Below are 26,101 nucleotides of genomic sequence, written 5' to 3' on the forward strand. Positions count from 1 at the left end.
TGTTTGGCTTCAAGAAGGCTGGAGAGTCCCTTTAAAGTCCATACTGGCTTTACTCGATTTCCTCCAACTCAAACTGAACAGGTTGTAATACAAAGGTTTGGCCACCAGATGGCGCAGAGCTCAGTGGTGCAGAAAAACCAGCATCTGTGGATGAACGGCAGTCCCAGCATTTTCTTTGTCTTTTGTAGTATATATTTAATCCTGGCAGTGTCAAATGAAGAAAATTTTAAAACTAAAAGACTCACATTAGTTTTATGAAACTCGTTTTAACCACCAAAGTGCTCACAATCCAAATAGTCCCTCTTGTTCTTCACAGCTCTTGGTGCAGAAGTGTTATCACAGCTCCAGCTCAGAATCACACTTCAGCAAACTCGTGACAGTTTTTGGTAACGTGCAGAAATGAACAAGTGAGTTGGGGGGAAAATAAACAGGGACATCCAGTGTTAGTGAGAAATCCTTTCAATCCTGTCTAATACACGGCCATCAGATGTTGGGACATAGGGTTTGAATGCCACCTCTTTCCCTGACCAGCTGCCCTTTCGTGTCAGTAGCCAAGAGGTGAAGCCCTCCACAGTGTCTTCAAGATATTTTATGGTGCGTTCACACCGGACGCGAGTAGCGCGGTGCGATTTGCCCCTGGTTGGCCGCGTGTGCATTTTCTGACCCAACAGCGGCTGCCGCTGAATTCTCTGTCGCCAGCGGTAAAGCCCGACAACGTCGTCGTCGTGAGTCCAGGCGACGTGTGTGGATTCAGAATATTTTGCAGAGGCGTTCAGAGCATGGTGAATTTCACCATTTACTCCAGGAGTTGCGCCAGGATGAAGGCCGCTTTCAGCGGTACTTCCGTCTCTCCCGGGCCCAGTTTGACGAGCTGCTGTCCCGCATCGGCGCTCGCATTCCCCCGGGGACCCGACCTCTCAGCAAACTCACTGTTTAACTAACAGTAAACACTGTTTCACCACAATCTGTTTACTCAGTTTACCCGGGGACCCGACCTCCTCACTGATCTTCCTCCAAGCTCCTTTTTATTCCTGTCCCTATAAAAATACGACGAAGGGAGCTCAGGGCGAGCGCCGACCGCTGTGATCAGTTTATCATCCATTTCTGGTGTTTCCCGGGGGCTCCGGTACGTCATATAGAGCGGCTCTGTGATTGGTTCACCGCTCGCGAATTCGCTCGAAAGTTCAACATTCCCAACTTTCAGCGGCGCGAGTGGAGCGGTTCGTGCGGCCGCCGGGCGATTCGCGCGAGTAGAGCGGCGGAGCGCTGAATTCACGCCGCGTGACCGCTCGCCGCTTCCTGGCCGCTCGAAAACCATATATTTTCTATGTAAATCGGCTGCTCTCGCCGCGCTATTCGCGTCCGGTGTGAACGCACCAGGTTTGACACCAACAGGAGTCAGTGCTCCGTGCCAGTGCATCGTGAGAAAGCAACCCCGTCGGGTTGGAGAAAGTCAATACAAGTTACTACCTGGAGGTCAATCCAAACGACCATGCTCCATTTTTAATTAAAAATAATCAAAAGTGTTGTCATGGAAACCCAAACCATATCAAGAAATCATCTCAAAACTCATTTTATATGTGGAGAAAACACAATTTGTAACATGTGGCTAATGTGAAAATTTTCAAAATACTCTACATTGCCTCTAGTTTTTAAAAATGACCGAAAGATTATTAATACAGATATTCCTGCTGAAATTTAAATTGAAATATGGTGGGGTGATTACATTCCAATGTCAACAGTAAATGACAGGAAGCTGTTATAATGAACAGCTCTCCTCAAAATATCACTAAATTTTACAAAAAATATTTTTTTCTAGGCCTACTTCATCAGCATCCATGACAAATTTTATTCCCCTCAGCTTTACAAGCTTGCAGAAGTCTAGCTGAGCATAGGCTGCTAGTTGAGGATAATACAGTCCTCTGAAAACCTCATATTGACTATTCTGGGATACCAGAGACTGTTATGAACTTACTGAAAAGAATAGAAGAAAAGAAAAGATTTTACACAGACCCCTAGGATGGAGATGAGGAGATCCACACAGGGAGACTCCTGCTGGTGATGTTTTATAACTACTTTTTTGTCGTCAGGAGCCAACCGGATGCAGTTTATTGCCTAACACATTGCCTAACAGTGCCAAAGATTAACAAAGCACAGCATGTGTGTGTTTTAATAATAAAACTATTATAGGATCCGTACAGTACTGACAGGAGGAGGGAGGTAAAAGCTGCCTTTTGTTGGTTTGTTTCCATTTTAATGATAAAATAACTGAACAATCTATAATAGTTTTGGATTGTTTGAAAGTTTTTTAAAGTGTTTAAAAGTTCAAAAGTGCTCAGTAAACACTTTACATCACTTTTGTTTTGCAAGCATGAGTAACCCTGTGACGCGATGACGTCACCTTTCCTGTAACGTCCTGGACAAAAAGTAGGGCGTGGTCGCCGCCGGTGGCGAGTCTGAGCGTCACCAGCGTGATGACGTTGACTTCGGGGCGGGGCTATAAAGACTGCTTTTTCCAGCCGATCGGGAGCTCGACCATCTCCATTTTGTGTGAGCCGACGGAGCCTGCCGTTGTCCTCTCCCCGTGAAACCCGCGACACCCCGAATCCACACGAAACCTGTCAAAGTTAGCCGACGAACCGCTCGCTAACCAAGTTATTATCCGAAGGGAAAGCAAATCTTGTCGTATGTCCGGTATTCAGAACCTCACACATTTTGGTGAGTGATCGGCGCAGGGTGGGGGAAGGGCGAGGGCTAGCTAGCGCTGCTAATGTCGGCCTTTTTTTTATTTGTCATATTGTCAAATTTAGTTTCATGTGTTGTTTGTCAAAGTCTTTTATCGTTAAATACAAACGGTGATGATTACGAACATGTATAATCTGGAGATGCGACAGTTAAGAAGCAGTGGTTTTAGTGCGCTAGCAGGCCTGTGCTAACGCGGATGCCGCCGCCATTAGGCCCGATGTCAGCTAGCGGTTCCGGCGTGTTAGCTTATTCTTCAGATTTGTCCGCAGCGGCGGAGATTTGACCCCTCATGCCTCCTCGGATCGCCCTTTCACCGGTCCGCTTAACTCCACAGTGCCGTCTGAGTGGGTTAGTGAGAGGGAAAGTGTCTGCCATGACGGTGCTGTTATTGGCTGGGAGCAGGCTTAGTGCGGCTCATGGAGTTGTATATTTAGCTCAGACGTCTGCGCAGTTCACCTGAAACACGAGCCTGCCAAAGAAAAGAGATAAGAGGTCCCAGGAAAATCTGTTTACTCTGCTTCAGATGAGGAAATGGAGTTACATTAAATTTTAAAGGGGCTGTATCATGCAAAATTCACTTTTTGTATGTTTTAACCTTGTTATATCGTTATGTACTCACCTAAAACGCCCCCAAAGCGTTTTTTTTCCTTTGTGCCTGCGTGTTTAAGCTTTCCTAGTGTTTGTGCTGCTCAGAGAGGCAGCCCCTCTTGCACCCGTGAAAACGCTCTGTTTTCCCACATTCACGTCACACTGTGAAGATGGCTCCCCTGAGCCCCCCTACCGCAGCCCCTTGGCAATCAGCTTTGCTGCTTATTGTAACTCCGATTTCGAGGATAAACTTTGACCGTCGTCTGAAAGCGACAGTCAAGCAGGAGCAAGGGTGTGAAGGGTCTGCGCTTGGCGAGTTTCTCACAGGAAAAGACGTTTTTGTATGTGGAGAAGCTAGAGCTGAAGAGCTAAAGCTAGCCAGCGTATTTGTTTTCAAGCGCCGATTGGTTGAAGTATGCTGTCAGTCAAAGTCCACAGAGGGAGAGGCGGGATTTTCAGTGAAACGGAGCGTTTTCTCTTCCGGGTTTCAGAATTAGCCCCAGAAAATCTTTTATTTCACACAAAATTACTTTTCCTTAGCGCCAAAAATAAACTATTACCATGTTAGTGCCATTTCTAGGGTTTGGACTAGCTAAAAACGCATGATACAGCCCCTTTAACACATCTTGATGGCTATTCTACATAACGCGAGGGTGATTTGTTTCATATTATTGGATTTAATTTCTTTTAATAGATGTGGAATTGTTCTGATGACAGTGTGTTCCCATTTTCTTGATGAGAAAATCTGCATTTCCTCTTGTAAATAACATTACAGGAGGTGCAGTTTAAAAATATGCAATGACATTGAGTTGCTTTCTTGTTCCAAATATTAATCATGTTAAAAATGACCTTCGATTGGGTGGCGATGTTATTCAGCCTTCTGGAGAAAAGGTCATCTGAGAGTTTGAGAACATCCTACTAAGAGTGTAACGTGAATTAGTTTTTAATTTAAGAGTGTATGCGGGAGGCTTTATAGAGGCGTTGGTTAGAGACACGGCTTGGGATCAGAGGTTTGCAGGTTCATATCCCATGGTGGACAGACCTCCATTGTGGGTTCCTGAGTGAGACCCTGGAGCCCCATCTGCTCTCTGGTGTGCCTTCAGGTGGCTGCCCACTGCACCCTAGAGATAGGAAAAAGGGATTTCCCAAGGTGATTTATTTTAAGTTGGATTCAACGTGGATATTTGCCAAAGAGAGGAGTTAGCAGTGTTTAATGCGTTGACAGTTTTTGGAAACCTTGAGACATTGTGTGCTCGCTCACGCAGCTGTGCGACTGAGTGCATGTCAGGTCGGATGATCTGGGGCGTGGATGTGTTGGTCTGGTCCACTTTGTTTTTGTAGCTCATGTTTGTTTCCTGTGTGCAGACCCCTTTGCTGATGCAAGTAAGGGTGATGACCGCCTCCCAGCCGGGACAGAGGACTACATCCACATAAGAATCCAACAGCGGAACGGCAGGAAGACCCTCACCACTGTCCAGGGCATCGCCGCTGACTATGACAAGAAGAAGCTTGTCAAGGCCTTCAAGAAGGTACCGCTGTAGGGGGGAGACGGGGAGGACAAGGACCCGATTAATTCTTCTTGTATATCCTTAAAAATTAAGCTTCCAGTCTAGGGCTGAACGATTTGGGAAAATAATCTAATTGCGATTTTTTCCCCTAATATTGCGATTGTGATTTAAAATGCGATTTTATTATTTTATCTTTTTTCCCCCAAAAAAGCCATAAATATTTGTTTTAAATATGACCAACACAACATGAAATCTGTTTAGTGTAAAATGTTCTTTCCATTTGTATGAATAAAATTATAAGATTTACAACTTTAAATAAATGGGATTTTTATTTAAATGCTCCAAGAAATATAAGAACAAGCACTTTGTAAAAACTGTACAAAATCCACCATCTTGACAAAAAATACATAAAATAATAGGCATCTATCTCACTGCTCCCAAAGCAGTAGCAACATTTTATACAACTGAAGCATAGAATTTGACTCTATTTGAAAATATTTTGTAGAATCTGAATAAAGTTATAAATAAAAAAAACAAATGCACTTTTAGATTAGGCAAAAAAATAAACCAAACCAGTGCGTAACGGTACTGGAGCTCGGCATTTTCGCTTTGCAGGCGTTATATAAGACGTGCCTTATATAAGGCACAGTAAATTTTTTCAAGTGTTGGAACAAATTTGTTGTGTTACCTCTGGTTGTGGCAATGGTGGCACGACACGCTCTGCACAACACTTGACGTTGCGCTGCATTGTTTTTTTAAAATCCGAAATAATCCCACACAACTGATGTGCTGTTCCTCCTCGGGACGAATGTCTCAGTAGTTTCTGAGGAGCCAGAGGCCACTGCGCAAAGCAAAGGGCAGCGGATGTTGGTGAATCCATCACAGTGCTTCTCTCGCTTCCGTTTCCTCTTCTTCTTTGGAGCAATGGCGGGTGGCGACCAACAACTTAGGTGCATACCGACACCTACTGTATCTCTTGGTGACTGCGCTTCAGGTTACCGCTTCCATTTGTGTCACGTGATTACATTTTAATCGCGCACGTTGCGATTGGCAAATCGCGTTTTATCATATCGCAACATTATTGCAAATGCAATTAATCGTTCAGCCCTATTCCAGTCCTGTAGCCATCATTAGAATAGAGTAAATAAGGTTTACCTGGCACTTTTTATAAGTGTAAACAAATGCCCTGCTGTTAAACTATATGTCAGAAATACAGACAATGGTCTAAAAGACTCGGCTCTTCTGTGATTCTGAATGTTTTGAGCTCTCAGAATATCAGTAAACTAACTCTTATAAACAAATAACCTATTAACTCTCCTGTAGTCCTGCTCTATAAGATTACTCCAGTTCCCATGCAGGTTTACACTGTCGAATCATGGGTTGCATGTTGTGTAAAATCAAGTCAGACCTTGCAGATCTTGCAAACATTTCCAGTTTGTGACCTTTGAGGTGCGTCGCAGGACATTCCTAGCAGAACTCATGAAAATAAACTGTTGTGCTGCAGAGGTGGGAAACCTAACAATAGTTTTTGTTTTGATCCAGACGAAGGCAGACCGAGGCACTCGACCTTCACATTAGACCCACAGATTGAAGCCATTTGTGTTGGAGAAATATACTGATGACTGACTTAAATTGAAACATTTAGGTTTGGGTGAAATGAACTAGACCCTCTGCTACTCCGAACGACGCTCAGACCATTCAGAGACTTTCTGACACTTGAACCAGCTGAAACCTAGCAGGCCAGTGCAGATCAGATTATTTTGGATGTGCATTTCTACTCTGTCGTAATCCTGATCACCTGAAGTGACTCACCCCATAATAAAGTGGAAAGATAACGTTCCTCCATTTGCCCCTGGTGGTCAAATATATGCGTCACACTTATATCATAATTACCCCGGCAGGAACATTTCATCATGCAGGTCAGATTGGACTCTGGCTGGCCTGTTTTGGCCCGCTGACCATATGTTTAACACCCCTGGCTTCAACAATCTGTACCAAATTATTTGTTTGACTTAAAAACATCCTCCTTCAGCCAATAGTTTCTGCTTTGAGATTGAACCTCGATGATGATGAAGGTGGTTTGGAACTCAGACTCTTCCTCTCTGACCTCTGCAGAAGTTTGCCTGCAATGGGACAGTGATTGAGCACCCAGAGTATGGTGAAGTGATCCAGCTTCAGGGAGACCAGCGCAAGAATATCTGCCAGTTCCTGATCGATGTGAGTACGCGCGCCGCCGCACGTCGAGCTCCGGGGTCAGAGGTCGCCCCCGCTGACTGACGCCTGGTTTTTGTCTCCGCAGATCGACCTGGCCAAGGAGGAGCAGCTCAAAGTCCACGGCTTTTAGAAGCTGCTCGCAGCCCTCTCCCCTCCTCCTGCTCTCCTGAAAGGCCACCGAACCCCCCCTCCCCCCCTCCTATGTGCTGCTGTTGCTCTTCCTCCCCCCTCTCCCCCCTCCGCAGCTCCTCTTAGCTAACACGTGAATTACCTCTAACAAACATGGGACTCTGTAACTCGGCCGACTCCCGACCACAGCAGGGGGCGTGCGCGCTCTCGCAGAGACACGCCACCGCAGCTCCACACACCATCAGGGACGAGTGGTGATGACCCCCCCCTCCCCTACACACACACTTCCTCCTTCCATGCCCCCCCCCCTCCCTCCTCCCTCTTTGTTTATCTTTTTATTTTTTAGGTCTCGTGCCACAGTAAGGAGGCACCGTTTCATGTAACGTTTTTTGTTTTGTACTTCAATAAAACGATGAGTCTCCGTACGCTGGAGTGGCGTGGTGTCCTGGGGAACGGAACGGGGCGGGGGGCCCGCCGGGGGTGTCAGTGTTTACCGCTGAGGAGGAGACGGGCGTGCAGGCCGTCGGAGGGAGGGCTTTAAGTTGTTTACCTCCTCTCATTCTGCCCAGATTGTTGTTTACGAGTCAGCCTCCACCCCATCCAGCAGATCAGTTTGTTTTTTGGCCGCGTTTCACCTTTGTTGCCAGTTTTTTTTTTTAAATTTTATTTTAAGTATTGTCGGCGGTGCGAGTGAGGTGTGCGACGCCTGCCGAGTCCCTGTGCCGGGAGACGCAGTTGCGCGTTAGAGAATCTGAGTTTTGTGGAGAGGTATCCCGCTCCGGTGCTCCTCCGGCTCTTGTGTAAATCCACCACCGAACCCTCGCCGTCATCATGGACACTCGAGTCTAATTTTCCTGCAATGCAATAATTTATGAACAAGTTAGCGATGCTGATACAGTAACATGGAAGCCATGGCCAGTTCACACTGTGCTCACTGTGACTGCGGGTGGTCCAGAGTCTGTTTTGCAAATTTTCCTCATTTGGTTCAATAAAATTCCTGCAGTTTAAGTTTCTCGTGTGTGTGTGTGTTTTCACTTTGCACCAAACTGTTCTGTCAGACATATAGTTAGTCTAATTGCACAAAGTTTCAGCAGTGAAGGAACTCCTGGACATTTTTCAGTCTTCAAACAACTGTAAAATTACTTTATAGGAACAGTTTATATTGACAATGGTACAAATAGGCAGCGTGAACTCATTTTTTCCTTGGTGTGCAGGATTCGTAAGTGATCAGCAGGTGGCGCCAACACTGGCGAAAATAGAGGCCCATTATGTTCCTTGTATCTCTAGGAAAGTTAGCGTTTTACTCTTTGAGCTTGTTTCTGATTAAATTTCAACTAGAATCAGTTCTTTGTAAGACTAGTATTTTCATCTTTTTGATATTACTAACGTATAGAGCAACTTCTGTTTTTTTCTCTCCAACTGGGAATTAAAGGCAGCAATAAATGGCATGTCCGTACTGTAAGTGGCTGAAAACATGGCGGAAAGTCCTTTAAATGTCTCTGAAAAGTTTACTGTCTCAGTAAACAAGCATCCGGTCATTTTTGTATGTGTTGAGCTTAATTGTTCTGACAGCCAAAAGCGGCTCGGTGTAACGTGCTACATTATTTTCTCCATTAAAGGAATACTCCACCCAAAAAACGATTTGGCCTCATTTTCTACTCACCCTCATGCTGAGAAACACTCTGGAGCACTTTTTTGACGTTTCAAATGCAGTTTGAGATGTTTGGGGATTTTCGTTGTCAACAAACAGGGACCGACAGAGCCCGACAGAAAAAATGGTCCATAAAATCCACAGAACGTTCCCATTTTCCTTCATACTGCTCGTCCGCTGTAATCCAAGTGTCCTGAGCGCGTAACGTCCATAATTAATTCTTAACGAGGTCATTTAGTACATTTTAAGAGCCCAAACAGGGCGCTTTCATACAGCTCCATTGCAAGTCTGCGCGCGCACCCTGAACTACGGAAGCCGCGGCAGACCAAGCAACACGCTTGTGCCCTTTCAGCAGGACACCGAATTCAAAGCTTTAAAACAGTAGCCAATCACTTTTGTGATTGTCCACAGCTCGGTTACTCACAGCAGAATATATACAGCGGAACTTCTTCTTCTACGGTTGCAATTTAGAAAAGTAGTCGCTGAAAGCGCGTAAGCGTCTGGCTTGGTCTGCCGCGGCTTCCGTAGTTCAGGGTGCGCGCGCAGACTTGCAATGGAGCTGTATGAAAGCGCCCTGTTTGGGCTCTTAAAATGTACTAAATGACCTCGTTAAGAATTAATTATGGACGTTACGCGCTCAGGACACTTGGATTACAGCGGACGAGCAGTATGAAGGAAAATGGGAACGTTCTGTGGATTTTATGGACCATTTTTTCTGTCGGGCTCTGTCGGTCCCTGTTTGTTGACAACGAAAATCCCCAAACATCTCAAACTGCATTTGAAACGTCAAAAAAGTGCTCCAGAGTGTTTCTCAGCATGAGGGTGAGTAGAAAATGAGGCCAAATCGTTTTTTGGGTGGAGTATTCCTTTAAGAAGCGTTTTCATATAAGCCATGCTCGTCGGCACACCTCCTGGTCCGCCCTGCGCTCGAACCAACAACCTCTGAAACCCCTGCGCAGTGCACCGCCGCTTTATCCTAATTTGTTTTTGCCTTTAACTCTTTTGGCCCTTGCGGGGATCCGTCCGTCTCCATGGCAACGCAGCAGCTGTCATGGCGTCAGGCTGCGTTTGATTCGATGGCGGATTCAGACGCTTTTTTATTGTTTTCATGTCGGTTTTTCGTGTGTTTTTGCTTTACTGGAGGATGAAGCTGTAGAAGTGGAACTCTCCCCGGAGGGTTCCGCGCTGGTTCCGGTTCTTCTGGTTCCGGTCCGGCGGAGTGTTCAGGTACAGCTCCGCGTGCCTCAGACAGATTCAAACAAATCTGCTTGGCAGATAAATGCGCTGTTTCTCCTTCAGCGACAACTTTAATAAACACACACTGAGATAATTATATATCTCTAAAGCTTTCCTTGAGTTTACTCGACACACACTGGGTGTTCGTGAAGACACGAAGTGATCGAACATTAATGGATTAAAAACAGGATAGGGTTCGGGTTGGACTAAAGACAAAACATTGCTTCAGACATACTGATCAGACTGTAGTTTGCTACTCGGAGATGAAGGGGATCAATGATGGAAAAGTCCACGTTCAGTAAAAACATGCTTTGTTTATGTCGTTGACAGCTGACAAAGAAAAGGAAAAAGACACAATGCAGGTAAAATAGTCTATTTCTGTCTTGTCTCTTCTCTTCTCTCCTTCACTTCCCCCACTGTCTCCTCATCTTCTCCTCCTTCATGATAATACTAAACCAAAGCGCCTGCTGGACGCCCCCTGTGTCTCCTTCCCTCGCAGCCCATCTGGGAGCTGTCCATCCCCCTGCCGGCAGTGATGATCATCACAGTCAGCCTCTACATGCTCCTTCTGGGGATCAGCTTCTGGATCAGATACTGTCTGCAGGTTGGTTCTGTTATTTCCTCTATCACAGCTCCTTATAGCTTCTACCTCTGAACCCAGACGGACGGATGGATGGATATATTTGTTTCCCCACCTCCTGAAGGACAAGTGCTCTGCGGACTGCTGTGACTGCTGTCCCAGCGTCTCGGTGTGTGAACAGTGCTTCAGACTGGCGGAGATGTGCGACTGCAGCCTCCCGACCGTGGGCAGCCTCCTGCCTGCGTCCTGTCCCGCGCCCTCAGTGAGTGAACGCCGTCCCGTGTCCCTCCGTCCCGTGTCCCTCCTGTGAACCTGCTGTCCCGCTGTCCGTCCCCACAGTGTCCCCGGTGGGACTGCGCCTGCACCTGCCAGCCTCCAGAGTGCGAGTCCTGCAACTGTCTGTGCTTCGAGATCCGCATCAAGTAGAGGACGGAGCACGATGAGGGCCTTCGTGTTCAGCTCGCTGCTGAAGGTGTTCCTTTTGTATTCCACACTTTTTTATTATCTTAGAGTTTCCGGAGTGAGAGAGGGCTCTCGTTCTGTGACTCCTCCTGGAGGGAGAATCGCCTCCGTTGCCAGGAAGGTGTGGTGCCTTCTCATTTCTACAATGTAAATAACAGTAAAGTCGTTTGTGTTTCTACATGTGGTTCAATTCAGATGATCCAAACTCTTCTACACTTTTAACTTTGTCATTGTGTAGTTTTGTAAAGATACAAAACATCTTTGTATGAAAGAGTGCATCAGTAATGTCAGAAGATGAAGGCTGATGTTGATTTAAAATCAGTTTAAAACTGTTTTGTTTCTAGATTTGTTTGTTTCACTGATCTGATGAACTGAAGCTTTTGATACCGTGAAACTGAACACAAAACATCGCCAATTAGATCATGATGAAAAAAAATGACACCAGACATGAAAATGTTCTTTTCTTATTAAACGACAAAGTCAAAGTGAGATTTATTGTCAGTTCTGTTGTACAAACAAGACACACACTGGAATCGACATTCGGTTTCCGTGGACAAATATCACCCACAGCAAAACATAGAAAACAGAGACAGAATGTAGCACCCAGAATAGAGTCAAAATGAGGAAAAAGAAGGTTTGCTAGAAAAACAAAGCAGTGAGATGTAAAATAGAGGTTAAACAGAAATGTTCAATACTTGATGCAGTATATCCTGATGGAAGCATATAGTACAATATACCCTGAATGGGGAATATGTGACTAATAAAAAAACAAAATCTGTTTATGTCATAAAAATAAGCTGATGTGGTTAAAATAAAGGCCGTAGTGAACTTTGAGTGGATCACTTGCTGCAGGAGATCAAATAAGCATTTCCCTCACCTTTAATACGGGTTTGTTGTGAAAACTCTCAGCTGGCTTCGTAGCTTGAGCTCACATGTCGTTTAGTTTAAAGTCAAATTGTGAGATTTCATCAGTCTGGAATTGCTTTTTCAGCCACCGTGTCGCTTGACGTGGATTTATACGAGTCTGAATGCGATCAGAGGTGACAGTCACGACGACGGGTGTGAAAATGACACTCAGGAGACAAAATGAACGTGGTCCAACCTTTTACTTTGACCTCGTCTCTTTACTTCTTGGTGCTTTTCTGTTGGTTGTTAGCAGCTGCAGCTCGTGGCAATTTAGAGAGAAACTATCAGACAATAATCTCAGGCCGTCCGCTGGGACGGAATTAAGAGAAATATTTAGATATGAACTCCCCGAGAGTTGTTTGGTTCTATACGTTTGTAGAATACCCGAAGGAGTGTTCCTCAGAATGCCAAATATCTGGTACAAAACACGGTTGTTTACCAGCAACAAAGCAATGAGGCGAACCTGGAGTGAAGAGACATCGCCAACAGGGGATCAGTCGTAAAAGACTGAAGAAATCCTCGTGGACACGCAAACACACGCTCGAACTCCTGGAAGCACAAGTGGAAATAAAAATGGAGGAACGGGACAAAAAAAGGACAACAGATGTCTTTAAGACTAACATTGACAGCTTTTCCCCGTTGGTTCTTTGTTTTCACGCTGGCATGTGAAAAAATGGTTTTCCTGTAAAGTTTGAAGTGAGGAAACAATGAGTTGACCTGTGGCAGGTGGAAGACAGGTTTCTAATGTTTTTTCTGTGTTTTTCACCCGAAATTTCACTTTTTCTTCCTGAAATTTAGCTTGTAATCGACACTTCTTCAGGTTTTGTAAAAATACTTGAACAAATATAGATTTTTCTTTCTGTATCTGTTGACACTAAAATGAGAGAAAACAAGGATATTATGGAAGAAATGATCCAGTTCTGCACACAGGTAACACATGTTCACTTTTTTTAATTGCACTGAATCATCTTCAGTATAAATGCACATTTCTCCACTTAAAGAAAACAATTTCATATTAAATATTGTGATTTAAATTAACAAAACTTTTACATCCACAGGATTGTTTTGCGTCTCCCCGTGAAGACCTTTGCCTCCCAGCAGTAATCCTCAGTCACAGAGCGGCTTCGGTCCATCTCAGTTCACTGTCAGGCAGCAGGCCTGTGATGAGGTAGACGACGGAGCAGCTGATCTTCATCACCGTGTTCCTGAAGTAGACGACACGCCGCTTAGCTAAAAAACCACCAGTCGCTCTGTCCAGACATCGATCTCCAGAGAGTAAAAATTACAAAAATGCACTTTTAACACAGTTTTTCTCCACTGATCAACAAATAAAGATACTTCAGCTCATAAATACTTCATTATAAACCATCGAAGTGCAGCTTAAAGGCGCCACCACTAGCAAGACCAGCTCCTTTATATATTTGACAGTAGCAATAGTCCCCAGCCTTTTCCCAAAACCGCTGCTGTATTAGTTCCTTCAAAAAGTCACGGAGTAACAGAAAACAGTAATAATTTGTTGAACCATCTAAGAGTTTCACAGTTAATTTGCAACATAATCACTTCTTAAATATTTACCGTGATAATGTTTCATGACATGAAACCAGTTACAGTGTGATTGTATATGAACGGGTTAACATGTGCTGTGTGCCCGCAGTCGGATTTTCCCGTAAAAGATCAGAAAATACAGATTTGGACTAAGCATGTAACATGAGACACAATAATAAAAGTTTGGTACCACGCCAGGTCAGAATCCCAAAGCTACACATTGTTGAATACATGGCAAGGTAAAAAAAAATAAAATCCCAGGAGATTTAGGCCTTCGGATCACTGGGTCCGGTGCGATGCGCGTTCCGTCTCTCACATTCATCTGTTTAAGTCACATCATGTAAATGAGGCTGGACGTCTCTATAAAAACAGCTGGAGACTCGTGACGAGGACCAGGAGGTTGAGGAGGACGGAGAAAAGGGTGCCGGTATGAGCGGCGGCCCCCCCGGTGGTGCCGGTGGACAGGAACGTGCCCAGGTTGTCCCTCAGAAAGACGTTGAAGCGGTCCACTCTGTCGAAGACGTTCACCGTGTCGGCGCGGACCGCCCTGGTCGAGCTGTTTTGAAGCGTTAACACGGCGGCCTGAAACCACGAGCCGCTCAGCTGACACATCAACGGGCCGCCGACGTCGCCCTGAAACGAGGAACACGCACTTCAGATTTGCAGGCTTGACGTTCAGGTTCAAGTCATGGCAGGTCTGTTTACGGTCGTCCGTTCTATCCGCTGAAGCATCGGCTCCACCACACACTGTAAGGTGTTTCAGTGCTTCTGCACAGAAATATCGTTTCGTCGTGACAGATGTGAGTCTCTGTAGATTACCCATGGTTAGCCTTGCAGTTTCCACAGAGGCTTGTTGGAATTAAGGTCTTGACAAACTGGATGCTAATTCAAAACCTCAGACTATGCTTGAACCATTTCTGCTTTATGATTTGTCTCAGTTATGCTGAAAAAGTAGTCTAACAGCAGCACCAAGCCAGTCTAATATGTGTTTAATATGTCCAGGCTAAAGTTTGTCAAAAACCAAAAATGTTTACAATATTTACCAGTCTATAATGACTGTAAAATATCTGAAACTAATCTTTGAGTCTGAGGTCTTCATCCTTCTTCATCCTCCTGCAGTAAATAATGGTAATGATTTACCTGCTCCAGAGTGAAGTTGGTGGTACAGATGTTGTCCGAGGTGGACGTGTTTCCACAGCTGGCCACTGAGGTCTGGATCTCCTGGAGAACTTGTTGATCTGAAGAAAAGGAAACAATAATACGTTACTGAATGGCTTCCATGGATGTGGATCTCATGTTCCTTCAGAGCAGGTGACATGAAGCAGAGTCACCGTTCAGACTCACCTCCTCCTCGTCCTGAGCTCCAGCCGGCGGCCCAGCAGGTGGTTCCCTCGGCGAAGGTGCGTCCGTCGTCCAGGCAGATGGGCTGGATGTAGTTGGACAGGGTGGGTGGACTGGACAGACTCAGCAGCGCCACGTTGGAGCCACTCAGGCTGCTCAGAGTGATGTTTGTCACGTTCAGCGTCATCTCGAAGGGGTTGGAGCCGCTCTGCTGCAGTCGACCCAACACCACGGTCCACTCGGACGCCACCGAGGAGCTGAGGGACACGAGACACCGCCATGAGGGAATTATCTCAGGACAGACTGAACACACTTCCATGCAGGTTGACACCCTCTGATTCACCTTGAGAAGCAGTCGGCGTCGCTCATCACAGCGTCCTCGGACACCAGAGTCCCACCACACACGTGCAACCCGTTCCTCTGCAGGCTCGCAATCCACGGCCAAATGCCAGCTGAGGCCACCGAGCTCCCCTCCACAATACGGGAGTTCAACGGGGCCTGACCGCACACCACCGCTGGAGGGGATGGACAGAGAGAGCATTGGTTGGACTGGTGAAGAAAACACAACTTGACCACAACTTTTGGTCTTTGGTTTTTCTCTGTTGGTCAGTTTGGATCCATTTCAGCACAACTGAGTTAGATTGAAGGAGGATAGAAGTTAAATGCATGGCTGAAATATTGAAGTTAGAGGGACAGATCTGACAGCCGCATCAAAGCACTAGGAATACCTGAAGAGATTTTCCCGAATGAGTTCAGCTAATTCTGTGAAAGCAAACTCACGCTGGGGTGTGGTAGTTGGAGGGGTGGTGGTGGTGGTGGTGGTGGTGGTGGAGGTTTCTGGATCTGGGAGGCCTCGGCAGGTGACACTCAGGTCGCTGTCAGTCCCCGTGGACGTGACGGTGACGTAGCCTGGCTGGTTGGTTTCGATGTTCTCATTGATCCAGCTCATGTAGCGGGACACTCGGGCGTACACTCCTGGGAAGTCAGGTCTGGCACAACCAAATCCGAAACTCACAACTCCAATTCCAACCCAACGGTCGCCCTGCTTGGTGACCAGTGGACCTCCTGAATCCCCCTGGAGGAGCAGAAATATGAGGAGTCCGTGAGGAGGGGTCCACACCAGAGGAACTCACCGGACTCTTATGGCCTTGTCGACATGTTTACCTGACAGGCGTCCTTCCCTTCTTCTCCAGCACAAATCATGTTGTCTGTGATCCGGCCCACGCCATAGTTACAGTTACATTGTCTGTTCCCCACAATCGGCACCCTCACCTCCATCAGCTCGTTGGAAGTAGAGCCTAAAACAACACAAAGTCGGAGCAATAGGCACACGTCAAGATGCAGTCAGTAACAGCCGCCTGAAGAATTGTTTCTTCTCATAACCACTATAATCATCACATGAAGGTAATGACTCTCAGTTTTGAAATCCTAAAACTTTCATCCTTGAAACCTTGACGAATTCTTGGACCAGTAATCTAGAAGTTCATTCTGACACAAGCAGTGCCACAAGTGAAGAGCCTCAAGATGTCAAGGATGACCGGAGGTTTGAGCCTCTTAACTCTTCACACAAACTACAATTGACTTGGGCTGAGCATCAGCTCATAGAGTGACAGTGGCAGTCATTTTCTAACATCCGACCCACCTCCCTCTTGTAATGTGCCCCAGCCGGTGACGAAGGTGCTGACCCCCGTGTGGATGGAGCTGTCCGGGGCTGCCAGGCAGATGGGCACGATACTAATCTCATTCACGGGCACCGCTGATTCCAGCCTGAGCAGGGCTATGTCGTTGTCGCTGGTATCAGTGTTGTATTCAGGGTGATTGATGATCTGGTCGACGTTCCGAATCACCTGGTTGGGATTAGATCCGAATTGACGCTGACGACCCACGGCCACTCGCACCTGGCTTGCTGTGGTCCTGAGAGCCAGGGAGGGAACAGAATCCTCATGCTCACGTCTTCATTTGAAGAACCCCTGTCAGCTGCTCCACGTTTCCATGTGGAATTACAGTAGATGAAGATGTCTGGAACGGAGTCTACTCACCCCTCGAAGCAGTGAGCGGCGCTCAGCACCCACACGTCATTAACGAGGAACCCTCCACAGAAGTGTCTGTTAGAAGAACTGAGCACACTGGCCTGCCAGGGCCAGTTGTTGTCAGGGGCCACCACTCCTCCAACGATCCTGTTGTTCTGAGGCGCTATGCCACATACTGAACACATACAAACGCAAGACATGAGCAATGCCCCCTGAACTACAACCGTGTAGTGATTTGCAGGGGGATGGGGGCATTATGTAACTCCTGTCATGGCCGAATGACAAGACACCGACCAAAGCTTGAAACACTAAACTCAGCTAAACATCAACCGACCGGGATGAACCCTGATGAGACACAACCCTCGAAACTGAAATACACAACACGCAACAAGGAACACTTTTTCAGAGACCTTTTATCTGTAATGTGCTGTTTAAAAGTTTTCCCTCTGAAAAGTTTCTGTCTCTGATCCGTCACTTTGACACCCATTAAACCGATGATCTTACAGGATTAGCTGGTATTATTACTGCTTTGAGTCGCTGTGTGTAATGTAGTGATAGCATGAAGGCAAAGACGCTTTGACTTACTGGATAGCTGCGACGCAGACTCTGGAAAAAAAAAAAAACAGAAGAACAACAAATAGTTGAAACAGCAGTTGTGTAAGTGCTTTCATTTGTCTGCTGAGTTCTCTGTGAACACAGCAGGACGTTCAGTCGTCCCATCCGACTGGTTTTTCTGCCCGTGTGACACTTTCTGTGAAACGAGTGCTGCAATAACAATCAGTCTGTGTGTGTGTGCACACGTCCACACGCATGCTTGTATATACTGTATATGTATATTGTATGTGCTGTGTGTGTATGTATGTATATATGTATGTATGTATGTGTGTATATACATACACACATACTGCATATAAATGTATATAATGTGTCTTATGTTAAAGGTGCATTAAGGAGTTTTTCAACTTTAAAAATACTTATTTTCCATCATAAAAATGTTACAAACATTCAATGATGTGTACAACGTGCCCTGATATATTCATTGTAAGTACCTCTAACAGCGCTAAATTGTCACTTGAAAGTTGCGGTGCCGGTCCGGCAGTTTGTGTTTCTTGGGGAGAATTTGAGAGGATGTGATGTAATGCACGCTCCCGCTGGCCTGATTTGCTTAGCTTTCGTTTCATCCGCCATTACTCCGCAAGATGCTTAGCGAGCAACAACTGAACAGTACTGAGGATGGATCTTCCAGAAAGTAAGAAAAGACTGGCTTCTAGCACTGCCACAACTCCAGCACAGACCCCACCAGGTAGAAGAAACTTAAATTTTCCTCGAGCGCTACTAAAAGAGCGAGGAAGGAGTTCTCCTCTTCTGTCCACGTACATGGATGCAAGCCACAGACATGAGTGTCTCACTAAGCTGCAGTTACGCCCAAGGCCTGCAGGGGCCGTTGTTTCACATGAAACGTGCAAACTCCTTAATGTACCTTTAAACATACACCCAATAGGAGGCTAACATTAAATTGAGTGTATCTACTTTCTCGATAAAACAGTACTGTTGTACTCAATAATTTTGAAAATAGTCATTAATAGTAGCTAAAGCCCATTCAGATAAATTGTATCTGTAAATGGTGAAATATTACTCGGCTCAGTAATCTTTATACTGCCTCTAAACCGTTGAACAAATATTAAATTTTGACATATTTCAGTGAGTTCTGATGGTTAATTTGTGAGATTCCCAATACAATGCAATAACAATAGGAAAGAATAGAAAGAGTGTTTACAGTAGGTGGAGAATTGAAATGTAGCGTCAGCTGAAAGAAATGTGGTCAGACAGTGTGAATGTATGTAATGTGTCATGATGACTGTTGAAAATCCTCCGTGACACATCTCGACCAGGCCGCCTGTGGCGTCATGTGAAAAACTCATAGTGTGTTATAACATATAGTCCAGGCAGACTGTTATTTCTGGGTTTAATTAATAAATTCTGCGGAATTGATTCTTTAAAAAGACATTGCATTCTAACTTATAATGATAGATCAGTGGAGTTCAAAACACACTTTTTCCTCTTATGTTTGTACTTAAGTACATTTCAAAACGCGCTTGAATGAAATTATGACGTTGAGTCAGAATTGGTTTTTCAAAATTATCTGTAGTTCTGCACAAATGTAACATATTAAAGATGGCTGGTCAAATGAACAGAAGTGGGTTTTAACGGAAAAAAAAATCTCAGGATTTTGTTCTCATAATTTCTTAAAAAAAATAACAGTCATGCTGGGAAGAGAAAGGCTTGAGAAAAGTAACTAGTTACTTTAAAAATAATCTCCAGTAACTTGTGAGAAACTGCTTTGTAAGTGATGGCAGTCAAACAGAGGTGCAGTGCTGACAGCTGGAGCTCCAGAGCCCCCCCCCCCCCACATGAAGCCCCCCCTGTCATGAGACCCCCCCGCCCCCCCCTTTGAGGAAGTGAACCAGGTTTAATCGTCCTTTCTTACCTGGAATCAGCAGACTCAGCACAGCCGTCACACACATCACCCTGTAGGAAGCCATGACTCCAAGTTCAGAGCTGCACATCAGCTGCAGAATAAATAACCTTCCAGGACCCGCCCCCACCACCCTCCCCCCACCCCCCCCCCACCCCTCCCTCTCCACGGACATACCGACACACCTCCATCACCTGTCAGCTGCCACACGCCACTCCCAACACAGCTCACCTGTCTCACGTCAGCGCCGAGTGGAGCACGTAAACTCACCTCGCATTGTTCTCAAGTTCAGCGGCAGGTCAAAGGGCAGCGCCGCGTTCTCCCACTCCTCTGTGGGCCCCTGAAGTAATCATTAACCAGCCAGCTCAAGCAAAAGTTGATATTTCTCATTCTGTGGACTGTTGTCAGTGTCAACACACGTTGATGTCACGACCTCCTGACTGGAAGTTCCGCCCACCCGCAAGCAAAGCACTCGTCCAAAGATGCCCTCACCAAACAGGAGTGTTCTGAATGGCTTTATTCAGGAAAATAAACTGTCGATAATGATTGAGCCAAACCCCAGATAAGTGTTTGATTATACGAGTTGTGGACATAGACTATTTATTTTTAGTATTGGAGGTTTTCATTAGAGCTTTGAGCTCTTTTTATTTGCTTCTATTGAATTATTGCATAATTTAGATGAGTGTATGCTGTTTTCTGACAATTACATGAGTTTCAGGACACTTTATACCAGTTTTTCATGAATTTGAGATGAGTTTTGGACTATTTTCATATGAAATGAAAATAGACTTTTGAAAAAAAGTTTAAAAAAATTGAAATTTTTATGCGTTTTAACCTGCTATTAATCTTTTTTTACATAGTTTATATGAATTGCAAGCTGGGCTTTTTTTAATTTAGCAAGGTTTTGATACATTTTAAATTCATTTGACGTATTTCAGATGAGATTTGCAATGTTTTCAGACGAAATTTACAATTATGGACATTTTTGATTGTACTATTCTCTAGCCTGGCACCAGACTGTCTCTCCATGATCAGAGAAACATGGGCAAACATGTCTTTCTTTATATGTGTGCAACACATAAATAAAGTCAGTCTGGCATGCCAGGCTAACTACTTTCAGGAACATTTTTAAAGTAATTTTGGTTTGTTTTCTGAGACAATTCAGCTTAGTCTTGGGTTGTTTATGGATATATTTCAAACTTTATTTGATCTGATTTATGGATAAATGATATTACGTAAAAACTAGCCTGTTTTTTTTTTTTTTTTTAAACATCTTTCTAACTTGTTTTTGGCAACTTTCAGACAGTTTTTGGCACATCGAGACTCGTGACGAAGCAGAAAAGCCTCGAGCGGGTTGGAGATGTTCCAGCATGTGTGGGATGTGCCGAAACTTCCGTCTTCAGAGGCGTTCAGGAGCAGGTGGTCATAATGTTTTGGCTGATGCTCAGACGCAGTCGTTGGTGAACGCCACACTGTTCGGATTCCGATCGAAACCCAGGCTGTGAATACAGCGGCCCGCTGAAAGTCCCCAGGTCACATTCCTGCAGATGAGGTTGAAACTGTAAATCACAGCTCGGAGTTTCTCATGGACATCCAACATGATTTATTTTTTGTTGTTGTTAGGAAATTCACGGAAATAGCTCCTGAATAGAAATGATTTTTTAATTCATTCTCTACATGCATTTGACTGGCAGAGTAAAGAGCCTCAGGAGAAGAAAATAAAACACTGAACGTTACTAGAAGAGTCGCATTAAATGCGGTAAACGTCAGAAACACAGGAAAGCTGTTCCTGAGCGGAGCTGCTCGGTTCCAGAGCCGGCTGACAGACGTGCCATAAGTGACGGATCAGTGGAAGTTTTCTCTGACTGACGGCTGAATGAATGAAGTCTGACGGCAAACAAGACGAACAAAAGGAGGTCAGGACACGGGGAAGGAGGCAATGCTGACGGTCAGGCCCGCGGTGACAGAAACATAAAAAAGATAGGAAGAGGTCAAGTGTTCGACGCGTCTTTAAGAGACGCTTCAAGACACTTTGACAAGTTTTTTTTTGCGTTAATTGAAGTTTTCAGGCAGAACGAGTGTGAGTCAACGAGGAAACATTCTCATCAGTGATTCATCAGAACAGAATGAGAGAAATAAACTCTGCTCAGGAGGAGGAACATTGTCACACACACACACACACACACACACACACACACACACACACATTAAATCTAACAGATTAAAATCATTGAAGTTAAAGGAGCTGTTAAGAACTTGTTTGAAATAACTTAAATGCTTAATATCTTGTTTGTTTTTTCAGTTCAAGTCAAATTAAACAGGTAACTAACATCTTCTGGGCTTTCAGATCAGTCCAAAACACAAAGTGACGACGAAACAAAGGCTTTTGAAACCGTCATGTGTTGTTCAACATAAATACCAGAAGAACTGCGTTGGAAAAGAAGTCTTCTAATTTGCCGTCTCGTTTTGAATCGTAGGATAAAGACAGGTGTTATGAACGGAAAATCGTAGTCTGAAAACGGAGTGATGATCTGAGGTCAAGTTAAACAGGAGGAGTTGAGGGATTAAATTGAATACAGTAATGATTGACTGAGCTGTGTCATCGACTTTCTGTGAAACCGCCAAGCACTGCACAAAAAGATGAAACCTGCAAAGACATGGAATCCTTAAAGCGAGAGTGTGATGAGAAACGTAGCAACGTTTGGATTTCTTCTCCAGGGAACTGCATCCACGCCTAATGTGGCCAAACCACAGCTCTGCATGTGAATGTTGAATCGTGGGAAACAGAGCAGATTTGCTCCAGTTCAATCAAAGACGTGATGAGGAGAGTTTACTTTGGAAAAGTCTCCACGGTTCATGATGTTTTTTTAAAATTCATAATAAATCTTTCCAAATTAAAACAGTCCAGAATTAAACTAGGGTGTGCAGAATTATTAGGCAAATGAGTATTTTGACAACATCATCCTCTTTATGCATGTTGTCCTACTCCAAGCGGTACAGGCTTGAAAGCCAGCGACTACCAATGAAGCATATCAGGTGACGTGCGTCTCTGTAATGAGAAAAGGTGTGGTCTAATGACATCAACACCCAATGCCAGGTGTGCATAATTATTAGGTAACTTCCTTTCCTTTGGCAAAACGGGTCAGAAGAGAGATTTGACAGACTCTGAAAAGTCAAAAACAGTGAGATGTCTTGCAGAGGGATGCAGCAACTCTTAAAATTGCCAAACTGGAGTGCCAAAAAGCACAAGGTGTGCAATACTCAGGGACACGGCCAAGGTGAGGAAGGCTGGAAAACAACCAGCAACAAGACACAAGATGAAACGTCAGGACTAGGCCAAGAAATATCTTAAGACTGATTTTTCTAAGGTTTTTAATTAAGGATCACAGAAAACACCTTTTATTTGATTCCGTTTTAACTGTAGCGGTTGAGCGTTCTGATTGGAAGTGACACATTTACATCGAAGGGAAGTAAACAAACTCCACTTCCTGTGTTTTTCTTTCTTTCATTCTTGATTAATTTTCACGCTACAGCTTTAAAAATGTCCACATTTTTATAATTCCTTCCATCCACTCTTCTCACTATATCCATTGCTTTGAAGGCTACTATCAAATAAATTATCTCTGTTCAAGTCCAACACTTGCTTGAGGCGGCCATCTTGGAATATGACTGGAATTAACTTAAAGCAGAATAAACGCATACATGATCAAGGAATTATTTGATTCTGCTTTAAAGCGATACTTCAACATTTTGGCAAATTGGCCCATTTAGCGCAATTATTTAGTCATTTCGAACAGCATACTTACTTTTTTTGTGAGGGCGAGCTGTTGTTTATTCAGAGGTGAGTCGGGGAAGGTTTTCGGGACGGACACAATGGAAGTGGATGGTATTTTGGTTCCCCCTCGTCAAACTCATCAAATACACAATCCAACAACCCCAAAACACTTTGGTGGGCAAATTATAATCCGCACATTCACTACGCTGTGGAACACCAACAAATAATATTGTAGCGTTACGACACTGAAGCAAATACTGGGAACTACTTTTTCTTTTGAAATCACTATGCCCAGACAAGTAGTTCCGTCTTAGCAATCTTCGCATAAACAACTTAATCTCGTAATTTTGCATTAATACTTCACAGCGTAGTGAATGTGCGGATTATAATTTGCCCACCAAAGTGTTTTGGGGTTGTTATATTGTGTATTTGATGAGTTTGACGAGGGGGAACCAAAATACCATCCACTTCCATTGTGTCCGTCCTGAAAACCTTCCCCGACTCAACTCTGAATAAACAACAGCTCGCCCTCACAAAAAAAGTAAGTATACTGTTCGAAATGACTAATGAATTGCGCTAAACGGGCCAATTTGCCAACATGTTGAAGTATCGCTTTAAAGTCCAATTAAACCAGCCAATTTATTTGGAATTAAGTTTAATTTGGAAAAAAAAAAATTCATTCAGTCATTTTAAAGGTGCTGTAATCAGGATTTTGCTAGTCAATGCTAATTTTTCTGTGTTTTCTTTGGATTAAATGTTAGAGTATCCATTGACAATCCTTTAGGAGTGCAGCATAATTGCACTACAGCGAGGGCGCAGCATTTCCATCTGTCTCTGTTCTGAGCTGAAAAGGAATCTCGACAGCTCCAGGTATCTTTGACCAATCAGAAGAGCCCCTGAGGCTCTAACCGTGATTGGTCGAGGGGCGATCGTCGCACGTTATTGTGGGAGGGGCTTAACTTGCGTAAGGGCGTGATGTCAGAGAAAACAGGACAGGATTGGCTGTGCTGGGTTTCAAATCGCCATCTTAGATGGGTCAAATCAGATGCCAAATCCTGCCTACAGCACCTTTAAAGGAAAATTCAGTTTTATTCAGAATTAAAGAATTAAAACTCTCATGTAAACGTGGCCATTAAAAGTAATCCTTTAATCATTACGTTTCCAGAGAGGTTTGGAGCAGCTTCTTGTAAAGGTCAGTCCAGTAAACCAGGAGTCACTCCCGTCAATAAAACCTTTTTATAAATCTGTTCGAGTAACTCCTTCGTATTCATGTGGTTAAACCGGTTCCAGAGACACATGAGGACAGTGATGCACCTCGCAGGACCGCAGTTCCTTTTGAGTCAACCTGGGCTGTTTTTGGTCGCAGTCATTGAACACGACCTGAAGCAGTTTTCATAACATCAGCAGTTGATCCATGTTTATATTTGGATGATGGGGTTGGCGCCTTTTCCTGTGTTCGTATGGGGACAGACTCGATCAGCGTGTTTGATAAAAATACGATCAGAACCAGAATGTCTAAGAAGAAACGTTCAGTCGAGAGAAGTGGAGAAGATTGGTGGAGTTCCATCTGAGTCTGTCTCTGCAGCCTGATGTGATCAGCAAGATCAGAATCAGTCTGACATTAAAGGTGCTGTAGGCAGGATTTTGCTAGCCAATGCTAATTTTTCTGTGTTTTCTTTGGATTAAATGTTAGAGTATCCATTGATAATCCTTTAGGAGTGCAGCATAATTGCACTACCGCGAGGGCGCAGCGTTTCCATCTGTCTCTGTTCTGAGCTGAAAAGGAATCTCGACAGCTCCAGGTATCTTTGACCAATCAGAAGAGCCCCTGAGGCTCTAACCGTGATTGGTCGTGTGGCGTTCGTCGCACGTTCTTGTGGGAGGGGCTTAACTTGCGTAAGGCCGTGATGTCAGAGAAAACATGACAGGATTGGCTGTGCTGGGTTTCAAATCGCCATATTAGATGGGTCAAATCGCCATCTTGCTTAGGTAAACCTAAGCAAGATGGCGGAGATGCTGAATCCTGCCTACAGCACCTTTAAGGTCCAGAGACCAGAAACCCCACAGCCGTGACCCCAGAACCCCTGGAAGCCCTAAAGTTCCAACGTTTTGACATGTGAGGGAACTGGAGAAGTCGCTGGCGTCCCAGAAGCCTCGAGTTCTGCTTACTGTTAGACCACCTGACGAGTTCCTGCTGGTGTAGCTGGAATTGATACTGCAGCTGGCGTTCCCCGTTAGTGCGTGAACAAACCAGCGCGTATTGAATTCTGCTCCACGATGACAGGAAGAGTCGATATCGAAGGATCAAATGGCAGCGTGGCCATGAACGCTCGGTCGCCACGGACCACTTCCTGTTCCTTATTCCTGTGGTGACTTCTCTGACGCCTCCTGCTCAAAACACAGAAGGTCAGAAGGACGGTGAGGCTTCGCCGCTGGATTCACACCGGAAATCAATACGAAGCCAACTTTTGCCCTTCTGGTCTCTGGGAGACTTCTCTCCTCCCTGAGCTCCTCTCTGGACGCCTACTGTAGAGTTTCAGACATTTTATTTTATTTTATTTTATTTTTATTTGTAAACCAGACTGTCTCTGACCAGAACTCTCGCTTAATGGCTAAAAAGGGTCAAATAGCTGAAGTGGTTGAAATGACTAAAATATATGAGAAACTAGTATTAAAACAACAACAAAAAAGTAAAAAAAAAAAAAAAAAAAAGCACAAAAATGCTAACATTGATAAAAAAGGCAACCGTAGATGAATAAGCTAAAAAAAAAGGCAAATAAAAATATATATATCAAATGGCTAAACTGGATAAAAACCGCTAGAAAGGGGAAAAAAAAAATCAGTGCCGATGGATCAAAAAAACAATAAGCACCCAAAACAAAACAACAAACTAAAACTGGAATATAAACTGGAAT

General features: G+C 44.6%; 3 protein-coding genes across 3 annotated transcripts; 2 read left to right on the plus strand and 1 right to left on the minus strand.

The window, feature by feature from the left end:
* Positions 1-2,531: 2,531 nt before the first annotated feature.
* eif1 (eukaryotic translation initiation factor 1) lies at positions 2,532-8,192 on the plus strand. The gene is made up of 4 exons (XM_030089029.1): positions 2,532-2,718; positions 4,699-4,862; positions 6,957-7,058; positions 7,141-8,192. The coding sequence occupies exons 1-4, from the start codon at positions 2,688-2,690 to the stop codon at positions 7,183-7,185; spliced, it is 342 nt and encodes a 113-aa protein (XP_029944889.1). The 5' UTR covers positions 2,532-2,687; the 3' UTR covers positions 7,186-8,192.
* A 1,694-nt stretch (positions 8,193-9,886) lies between these two features.
* si:ch211-198p11.6 (uncharacterized) lies at positions 9,887-11,928 on the plus strand. Its single transcript, XM_030089030.1, has 5 exons — positions 9,887-10,062; positions 10,402-10,433; positions 10,571-10,675; positions 10,776-10,913; positions 10,991-11,928. The coding sequence occupies exons 2-5, from the start codon at positions 10,428-10,430 to the stop codon at positions 11,075-11,077; spliced, it is 336 nt and encodes a 111-aa protein (XP_029944890.1). The 5' UTR covers positions 9,887-10,062; positions 10,402-10,427; the 3' UTR covers positions 11,078-11,928.
* Positions 11,929-12,950: 1,022 nt separating this feature from the next.
* Positions 12,951-19,495, minus strand: LOC115386586 (transmembrane protease serine 9-like). The gene is made up of 10 exons (XM_030088969.1): positions 19,424-19,495; positions 17,521-17,541; positions 16,945-17,110; positions 16,548-16,819; positions 16,070-16,203; positions 15,686-15,980; positions 15,249-15,420; positions 14,909-15,162; positions 14,705-14,802; positions 12,951-14,197 (listed from the first exon to the last, which is right to left on the minus strand). The coding sequence occupies exons 1-10, from the start codon at positions 19,476-19,478 to the stop codon at positions 13,925-13,927; spliced, it is 1,740 nt and encodes a 579-aa protein (XP_029944829.1). The 5' UTR covers positions 19,479-19,495; the 3' UTR covers positions 12,951-13,924.
* Positions 19,496-26,101: the final 6,606 nt, after the last annotated feature.

The sequence above is a fragment of the Salarias fasciatus genome, chromosome 4 (genome assembly GCF_902148845.1).
Source record: "Salarias fasciatus chromosome 4, fSalaFa1.1, whole genome shotgun sequence".
Taxonomy (NCBI): Eukaryota; Metazoa; Chordata; class Actinopteri; order Blenniiformes; family Blenniidae; genus Salarias; species Salarias fasciatus.